We start from the raw sequence: 9,360 nt of genomic DNA, 5'->3' as shown, positions 1-9,360 counted from the left end.
ATTCTTAACAAGGAAATCCAACTGGTAATTTACAGCTTGTACTGAATACAAATTTGCAATAGCATTTAGTAATTACTGTAAATACTTACATCTTTGACAACTGAATGACTCTTCCAAACTCACTGGCTTTCAGTAACTGCAATAAGAGCCTTAATTTTGGCCTTAGGATGGCAAGAGTTGATGATCAGTGAAGACTGCCAATGTTTGTGAGTGTCTGTTATCTTAATTCTGCTGTACTAGCCATTATAAAGAACTTACCTGTTTGGTTCTTTCAATAACATCATTTAGATCCTACAAACAAAATGGAATTAAGAAATTAAGTTCTTAGACTGAACCCTTTGGTCACATATAAGATTGTCTACGAAAGTCCAATTATACAAATATTATATTAAAGCAAACTAGGCAACAACATGCAATAGTACAAATGTCTAGCTTGTACTAGAACTTTGGCTGCAAAGTTGGAATCAGTCACCAAACCTTTGATACATCACCCCTAGACCTGTGATCTGTAAGAATACACTAAGAGTATGTATGTTAAAGTAGTTGTGCTCCATTAACATTAGAAAGAACTAATACAAGACCTCTCTCTCTCTCTCTCTCTCTCTCTCTCTCTCTCTCTCTCTCTCTCTATATATATATATATATATATATATATATATATCAAATTTATGGTATTTTAAATGTAAATTATAGCTAAGTAGTACGGAAGGGCAGTGGTAATGTTACGGTTATGTGTCTACCATTATCCTAATTCAGGAGACCACAGCTGATACAAATGATTATCGATTTTTGCTCTTTAAAAAGCTCACTTTAAATTTCATAGTCACGAACTGAATACTCCTCAGTACCTTGGCGAAATCATCTGCTGATATGTGGCAGTCAACAAGATTCCCATCCATTTAGTCAAACGACAAATTAAATCATTATCAAGACAAATTCAGTCGTAGATTGGAAAGGCAGCGCGGAACGTGGTATACGGAAGTGTAACGTCAGACTTTATTTTGATGGAGCACATTACTTTTACTTCCGGTTGACTAGTTTTCATTATTTTGAAAATTTGGCGGTAAAAATGGAGGACTTTGACAGAATCACAGCATTACAAGCGAATAAAGACGAAGGTTTCAAAGTAAATGTAAAGTCAAAGAGAGTCGTTGTTTATCAACTTGCAAAATATAAACACTTGTTTAAAAATCTGCTTGATGGTCAGTCTCAGCTGCGCGATGAGGACAAGAACAAGCTGTTGGGAGAAGTGCTGACGGTGAGTGGGTGTTAGCTGATGAGACGCTGTAGGGCAGAGTAACGCAACCCCTGTCTTTGCAGAAGCGTAATGGATTATTTTGTCATCATTTTCTTAGACGTTATATGTCTTCTTCTTTAACCGGGTTTTGTTACGTTTTCAGAATTTTCAGCTTGCAGTGCAAGAAAACATTGTCGTTGATGGTTTTTCATGGGAAGAGGCACCAGAGGAGGATGGCGAAGGTAACAGCTCGCGCTAGCTAAACCCTAACCCTAGCGCTAATTGGTTGTCAAAAAGCTTAGTAGTTTAGACCCCGATCGCTAACCACAGGGTTACAACAAGCCCAGAGCATTTCCTAACCTGTAGCTAGCTTACTAACTAACGCACAGAATTATTTACTGTGACAGCGGGAGATCAAAATTGAGATCATCGCGCTTAGTAACTTCAGCAGGTGTTCCGCATTTACGAGGTAATCTGATTCTCTAGATTGCGAGTTGAGCGCGTTGGATGACCTGCTGGATGAGAAGATAATACAGACCACTTGGAAACGCAGCATTTATCCAAAGAAAATACTTCCATATGTCGTGCGATGTTTGAAAGCCGAGAGAAAACTCATGGTAAGTTATCTACTTGACATAAACCAAATGAAAAGGAAGACAAACCTAACAAAACGTGTTTTTATATGCTCTCATGAAAGTGGTGTTGGTGTACTTGGTCTGCTCTGCCACTAGATGGCCTTAAGCTTTCAGATGAACTTGGGATGATTCTAGCTGCATATCCTTAAATGGTTTGGGAAATGGATATATTGATATAAATATAATCAAAACTAATAATATAACTTGTATTTGTTTTAGGATTTGTTTCAAAATGGAATGAAACCACAAGAAGTAAAGAGAGATGCTGTTCAAGGTGAATATTAAGAAGCACACTTTGCTTATGAAGTTATTGGTTCATTTCTGTAGCTGAAAATGTTGAAAGTGAACATTTTTTATAGTTTTGATAAAAACAGTCATATTTCTACTGTAGTGGTTTCATACTGAGAATCTGTTTCTTTGCAGATGCCATCATGAACAATGTGTCTGTGACTGCCCCCAAGCTGTTCAAGCAAGCATCTACAGTTATGAAGGTTTGGGTCATTGTTGTTTAGTGATTGTATTCTGTCAACTGGATACCTTTCTTGCTCCATGCATTTGTATAACAGCCAACCTGATGGTGCACTGATATTTAAGCACATGAAAGGCAAGGCAGAATGTGCGTCTTCATATTTTACTTGTCAATCATCATACATCTCTCTCTCTTTTTAATTGTCAGTCATAACTATATATGTCTTCCTTCTCAAGTGCTGGTCAGATGTCTTTGACCCCAGGCCAGACTGTGTAGTATATTCTGATCGAGTTGCCTGTCCTCCAGCGTGTTTATTTCATATAAACTAGCACAGAAGCTAAACTTCCCTTAGAAATATTAACACAAGATAGTTAAGTAACTGGTCAGTTAGAAAGGTCCAACTTAAGTAATGCCTTTTGTTTCATAGATAATAAAATTACTTCTTATCGTTTCTATTTTAAATGTTTTAAAAATGATTGCTTTCTTGCATGCAGTCTCTGAAGGCTCTGCAGCAAACAGCGGAAGGCTTGCAGCAGGTGCTGAACACACAGTTCTCAGCTCACACGCTGGAGGCCTACAGAGAGGTGGTGGGCACAACCAGCAGCCAGGCCTGCCCATCACTGTGCCAAGGACAGACGGCCCACAGACACACTATTAAAAGAGCCGTATCTGAGACGGAATACAGCATGGACTATGTCCCTACACCCAAGGCGCCGGCCACATCTGCTGAACATGACTAAGTCGAGCATCGTTCTGTGTTTTATTGCTGTGTAATAGCTGTGTGGGGATAATTGTTTTTAAACAGGAAAGTCAGTGCTAATTCAGTTTGACATACTATATTCATATTTTATATGGGCTGTATAATTTAGTATGCAATCACTTGATTGGCTATATAATTTTTAAAGCATGTAAAAACAGACTACATGTTGACGGTTTTTAGATTTAAAGACTAATCTACTTTTGGGACCTGAAAATGTCATTGTATGTCAAATCTTAATTATATGTGAATGTCTGGGTGGTATTATAGGTAATAAATATAAGTTCTTGGGCAACGGAAGTGTTTTGCTGTATGGAGGACTGGAAATACTTTTTTTTTTTTTTTTTTTTTTTTTTTTTTTCCCCCCCCCCTAACTCCATGATGAGCATGAAGAATAAAAATGATAAAATTGAGTTCATTAATCATTAAAATATATTTTCAACACAAGCTTTTAATGTTTGGGTTTTTAACATACCTTCACTGGTAGGAAGCCTGCCTAGTGTTCTAATGTTCACATGGTGGTGAACATCTCTGGTCATTTGTCCACAATAAAAACCTTCAGGTCTTTGAGGGTTGTAGTTGTAGAGGCATCCCTCTTATGGAAATAACAACTGTAATGGCTGTATGAAAGAGATATTTTTGCTCTGTTCAACTTCAGTCTTCTGTGGATGAAATGCATGCTTAGTGGAGGCAGATGAGTGATTCACTTGACAAAAATTTGGCACTGTTTGACTGGAAGAAACAGATAATTTACAAGTTGTTTCCCATTTATTGTCTAGTGAACTTTGAGGCATCTGAACTATTTCAGCCGGCTCATTATGCAGTTTGTTGTCTTGGCTCATAAACAACTTTTTTTTCCCCTTCATGCTTTAGTACTTCAGCATGTGAATCTTGCACATCTGTCCATAAGGGCTTTTTCCTACAATTCTAAAGCCTTTTTTTAAATTGTAACTTGGCCATTGTGTTTTCTCTTTGAATCCCTCTGAGGTCATACTGGTATTATCTTTCTTCAAGTATGGTGCACCCATGACCTGGAGGATCAGCAGGGTTTTGTTCCAACCAGATGAAACACACCTGCTTCTACATCTGTAGTCAGTGTTATATCAGGTGTGACTCCTGCTGGACTGGAATGAAACCCTGGAAACCATCCTTGATATTTTTAGTAGATTTTCATCATGACAAATAACTTTCATCTACTTTTGCTTTTATCACTATTGATTTTCTGTGGTCTGTTAAGGTGTTTGTTACTTCTGATCTTGGTATAAGACAATTAAGAAGGAATTTTAAAACAATCCTGCAATTATTAAATCTTTGCAGTATTTTTTTTTTACCAATTGTATCACAACTTATGCACATTTTATATATATTTGTATTACTTTGTGTCTGGGTTGTTTTATTGTTCAGTAAATGTCATTCACAAATGTAACTACTTAGACTATGTCTTGTTTCTCTTATTTATTACATTTTTATTCATTTCTTTGCTTATTTCTTCTTTCAAGACAACTCGAATTCCTTATGCTGAGTGCTATTTAATTTTATAAAAATGACTTTCTCTTTATTTACTTATTTATTATTTACTGTTTTATTTTTATTTTTGTTTTATTCCGTTTTTTTAGAGTTAACTGACAAGTGAATTTCATGTTTGCTGGATTAATCGAAGGATACCATGTCCAACAGGAAGCCACAACTGCTTAATGCTCGGCGAACTCCTGCAACGTTTAAAATACTTGCATCAGAAACGCGTTTCTGCGTGTGCATCTCTAGTGCCAGCTAGTGGACGCTCGAAGTACTACAGCTAAGAAAACTCGCACCACGTGACTTAAAGTAAGCTATGGGTATTAGAATAAGGGTAAATCCGGAGAATGTAGCTAGCACACTTGTGAACTTTGTTGGGCAAAAGATGTATGTTCTTTTCGTGATAAACAAAAAGTAGCTTAATCATTTCAGTTATTCTTAATCAAACTGCTGAGGCTCAGTCAGCACGTGTTGTTTGACAGCTGTCATGTCTCACAGCGGTACAGCAGTGGTGCGTTTAAGCCGAAGAAGTGAGGTACGGTACGCTTTACTGACTCGTAGTTAAATTCAACATGGTTGGGTTGTGTGTAAATAATGTAACATATTAATCGTTAAAGGTCACATTTATTAACACGCACGTTTTGGGCTCTTTAAATCACAAAGGACTGAAGACAGACAGTCCAGCTTCTGTAGTATACAGACATTTCAGAACAATGTAGAACACACACACACACTTTCCACAGCATACGTAGTCTTAGACTATGTTGTGTTTGTAATGATGTGCTGCAGAGCTCTGATGATGATGAGAAGAGGATGAAGAGGAGAGAGAAGAACCGAGTGGCTGCACAGAGGAGCCGTAAGCGGCAGACCCAGAGAGCCGATGAGCTACATGAGGTGTGTTCACACACCATGCACATACACACATCTAGACCTTGTGTGTTCACACACACCGTGTGTTCACACACAGTGTGTACATACACTCATCTAGACCTTGTGTGTTCACACACAGCATGCACATATGCACATCTAGATGCTGTGTGTTCTGGATACATTAATTTTTGTGTACTGAATTAATGAATACTATGATTTTTATTTATTTTATATAGTGATGAGAAGTTGTTGGAAGAATTCAATAACTAAATCCAAGAAGGTCTATTGTTTGTGTTTTTATTACTAGCAAAAATATATATTTTTTTGGCTGAATATGTAGTCAGATAGTATCAACACCTAAAGTTTTTTGTCTCCAAGTAGTAATGGAAATAAAAATCACAGAATTCTGATTAGTTAAAATGATCTGCAGGTATATTTGTCAGATATTTCTATATACTGTACTTTTTGTGAATAATTGTTTATATAATAATTTGTTTATATGTATTACATGCTTCTGGTGATTATTTTAATGACTCTGAATGGAAATGTTCTTAATCAGGCCTATGAGTGCTTGGAGCAGCAGAACAGTTTACTGAAGAAGGAGGTTCAGGTGCTGCTTGAAGAACAAAAACGCCTGGCAGAGGCACTCCAGTCCCACGAGCCTCTGTGTCCTGTCCTGAACCACGAGCCTCTGTGTCCTGTCTGAACCACGAGCCTCTGTGTCCTGTCCTGAACCACGAGCCTCTGTGTCCTGTCTGAACCACGAGCCTCTGTGTCCTGTCCTGAACCACGAGCCTCTGTGTCCTGTCTGAACCACGAGCCTCTGTGTCCTGTCCTGAACCACGAGCCTCTGTGTCCTGTCTGAACCACGAGCCTCTGTGTCCTGTCCTGAACCACGAGCCTCTGTGTCCTGTCCTGAACCACGAGCCTCTGTGTCCTGTCCTGAACCACGAGCCTCTGTGTCCTGTCCTGAACCACGAGCCTATGTGTCCTGTCTGAACCACGAGCCTCTGTGTCCTGTCCTGAACCACAAGCCTCTGTGTCCTGTCTGAACCACGAGCCTCTGTGTCCTGTCCTGAACCACGAGCCTCTGTGTCCTGTCCTGAACCACGAGCCTCTGTGTCCTGTCCTGAACCACGAGCCTCTGTGTCCTGTCCTGAACCACGAGCCTCTGTGTCCTGTCTGAACCACGAGCCTCTGTGTCCTGTCCTGAACCACGAGCCTATGTGTCCTGTCTGAACCACGAGCCTCTGTGTCCTGTCTGAACCACGAGCCTCTGTGTCCTGTCCTGAACCACGAGCCTCTGTGTCCTGTCTGAACCACGAGCCTCTGTGTCCTGTCCTGAACCACGAGCTTCTGTGTCCTGTCTGAACCACGAGCCTCTGTGTCCTGTCTGAACCACGAGCCTCTGTGTCCTGTCCTGAACCACGAGCCTATGTGTCCTGTCTGAACCACGAGCCTCTGTGTCCTGTCTGAACCACGAGCCTCTGTGTCCTGTCCTGAACCACGAGCCTCTGTGTCCTGTCTGAACCACGAGCCTCTGTGTCCTGTCCTGAACCACGAGCTTCTGTGTCCTGTCTGAACCATGAGCCTCTGTGTCCTGTCCTGAACCACGAGCCTCTGTGTCCTGTCTGAACCACGAGCTTCTGTGTCCTGTCTGAACTTCACCGAGCTCCCAGCAGCAAAGACCACTGACATCCTCCTTCCTTGACTGCTTATCTAGATACGATTTTAGACATTATTACCTCCTTGGAGTCTAGGAGATCAATTCAAAATTGTAATAAAGTGCACAGTTTCCAGAGAAACAGAATGTTTAGGACAGAGGTCCTTCATCAGCTGTGTAAGCAAAGTGCTACTCTCTCTATATATATATAGTTTTGCATGCTTGATTTAGTGGTACATGAAAATGATTCTTATATGTACAGTTTTCACTATATTTACATTAACAACTTATTCCAGGATTATATTTCAGAGTGTGAAAGTGAAGTCATTTTTGGCAAAAATGACAAGCAATATTTCACTTTCAGTTTGCCACTTTTGGAAATACATTATGTCACATATCAGTCAAGTGAAATGAATCCTTTGTAATTTTTGCTTGTAATAAACCAATTAATGTGAAGCGGTCTGTCTGGTGCACCGCTCAGAAAGGCAGATGATCCTGATGAATGCCACCAAATGGACACAGTTCTGCTTTAGTCTGAATGTTTGTCATAAATACGCCTTCAGGAATTCAATGCTTTGTGTTTCTGTAAAGCAGTGTTGATTTTATATATTACCTTTTCTTCTTGAAAGGAATCATGCAGACATCTTAAATGAATCACTTAGTTGTGCAGTGTGTACATGTACCTGTGTGTTTGCCGTTTTGTGCAGGATATGTAAAATGTAGTTAAATATTTCCACATGATGGATGTCTGTTAAAGTTGAATTGGGTAACCAAGCCAGGTGGCTTGTCTTGGTTACATCTTGAATTTATTGATATTTATTGTAATACACTGTACATGTGTTTTGAATAAACATTTCAAGTTTAAATAAAAATAATTTTTAAAAATCTTAAAAGTAGCACAGTTTACATAATTAGCGGCAAAAGTGAACTGACATAGAAGTGTGGCTGTATGTCTTCATCTGATACTATGTTTCCTGTGGACGTTTCCTGTCCACAGTGTATCACTTCTTCAACCTTACATAGATGTTTACAAATGTGCAGAGGAATCAGTTCTTTGTTTCTCTTCCAGTTTTTGCTTCTCATTTGAAAAGCATCAGAACTGAACTGGACACTTTCCTGCATACTGAACACTTACTTGAATTCTTATACTTAGAAAATCGACGTGTAACATGTCCAGAATATTGTGTAAGTTTTAAGAGTCTCATATTAACATCCGGTTAAAATGTGACAGTTTAGCACACTGTACTGCGCGTGAAAAACACCAAAAATGACTGGAATACAAATCCTACAGGAACTCCCGTATCAGGCTTTGACGCCTGCTATGCTGCTCTGCCCTCTAGTGGACATTTTCAGCAATTAATTATGAACGGCAAGTGTTACAGTAACGTTACATTGTAGAAAACAGTGCAGGCAGGATACGTTTACAGTTCGGAGCATACATTGCTTACCTAATACCCAAACTCAAAGCAAAAAATATATATAAATAAATACATTGAAAAATTGCTGACATTAACATTTACATTACATACAATAAGGTGATAGTACCATGTGTACCAGTCAAACGTCTCCTGCTCATAATTTTGAACTCACATTTGTGATTTGCAACTGCTATTACTAATAGAAGCATTCGTTGTGATATGTATGCTCTTATCCAAAAAGATTGCATAAAATTTTAGGAGCAAAAATATGTGATGAAATATGTTTTGATTTTCACCAATTTAAAACATAAACTAACAATGACTACACACTATACTATATACTACGAACATTGACATAAAATGTAAAATCTACTAGTAACTCTGATACTGGCCTTTAGACCACAATGTGTCTTCAGTCTGGCTCTAAACACAACACATAAGGAAGAAGAACAAGTACTGAAAACAACACCTGATTATTTCCTTAACTCTACCTGTCATGCCATGATGTAAATCACATCACTACAGTATGCAAATACAATTGTTTAGTTGAAAAGGAAGGGAATGTAAACTGTCCCCAGGTTCTTAGAGCTGTTCATGTTAACGTAAGCTGGGTTGTAATCATATCCTTCCTGTTGGGTAGTTCTTGGTAGTATCTGCTCTTTGCACTAACATTTCTGGAAGCATTTGGGACCTGTGTGGACATTTATAGGAAGTAAATAAAGAATGTGGACGTGTACACTTCCCCAAGCTCATGTTTAGAACTAAAAGATTTCACCATACTGGGAAAGATGTTGTC

The 9,360-nt window shown here is 38.9% G+C and overlaps 2 protein-coding genes across 2 annotated transcripts; both read left to right on the top strand.

Annotated features, from left to right (window-relative positions):
- The first annotated feature begins 1,058 nt into the window (after nt 1-1,058).
- On the top strand, nt 1,059-3,447 carry nsl1 (NSL1 component of MIS12 kinetochore complex). Its single transcript, XM_027022837.2, has 6 exons — nt 1,059-1,258; nt 1,401-1,479; nt 1,724-1,854; nt 2,092-2,146; nt 2,296-2,363; nt 2,836-3,447. Exons 1-6 carry the CDS (start codon nt 1,070-1,072, stop codon nt 3,079-3,081), a joined length of 768 nt encoding a protein of 255 aa, XP_026878638.2. The 5' UTR covers nt 1,059-1,069; the 3' UTR covers nt 3,082-3,447.
- A 1,513-nt stretch (nt 3,448-4,960) lies between these two features.
- On the top strand, nt 4,961-6,204 carry batf3 (basic leucine zipper transcription factor, ATF-like 3). Its single transcript, XM_027022836.2, has 3 exons — nt 4,961-5,148; nt 5,403-5,507; nt 6,043-6,204. Exons 1-3 carry the CDS (start codon nt 5,101-5,103, stop codon nt 6,187-6,189), a joined length of 300 nt encoding a protein of 99 aa, XP_026878637.2. The 5' UTR covers nt 4,961-5,100; the 3' UTR covers nt 6,190-6,204.
- The last annotated feature ends 3,156 nt before the right edge of the window (nt 6,205-9,360 follow it).

Source organism: Electrophorus electricus, chromosome 3 (genome assembly GCF_013358815.1).
Source record: "Electrophorus electricus isolate fEleEle1 chromosome 3, fEleEle1.pri, whole genome shotgun sequence".
NCBI lineage: Eukaryota > Metazoa > Chordata > Actinopteri > Gymnotiformes > Gymnotidae > Electrophorus > Electrophorus electricus.
This window is presented reverse-complemented; position numbering and strand designations above follow the sequence as displayed.

Coding starts and splice junctions, on each gene's coding strand:
- nsl1 (XM_027022837.2), top strand. CDS start 1,070: ATGGAGGACTTTGACAGAATCACAGCATTACAAGCGAATAAAGACGAA. Junction 1,259..1,400: donor TGTTGGGAGAAGTGCTGACG/GTGAGTGGGTGT, acceptor TTACGTTTTCAG/AATTTTCAGCTTGCAGTGCA. Junction 1,480..1,723: donor ACCAGAGGAGGATGGCGAAG/GTAACAGCTCGC, acceptor CTGATTCTCTAG/ATTGCGAGTTGAGCGCGTTG.
- batf3 (XM_027022836.2), top strand. CDS start 5,101: ATGTCTCACAGCGGTACAGCAGTGGTGCGTTTAAGCCGAAGAAGTGAG. Junction 5,149..5,402: donor GTTTAAGCCGAAGAAGTGAG/GTACGGTACGCT, acceptor GATGTGCTGCAG/AGCTCTGATGATGATGAGAA. Junction 5,508..6,042: donor GAGCCGATGAGCTACATGAG/GTGTGTTCACAC, acceptor GTTCTTAATCAG/GCCTATGAGTGCTTGGAGCA.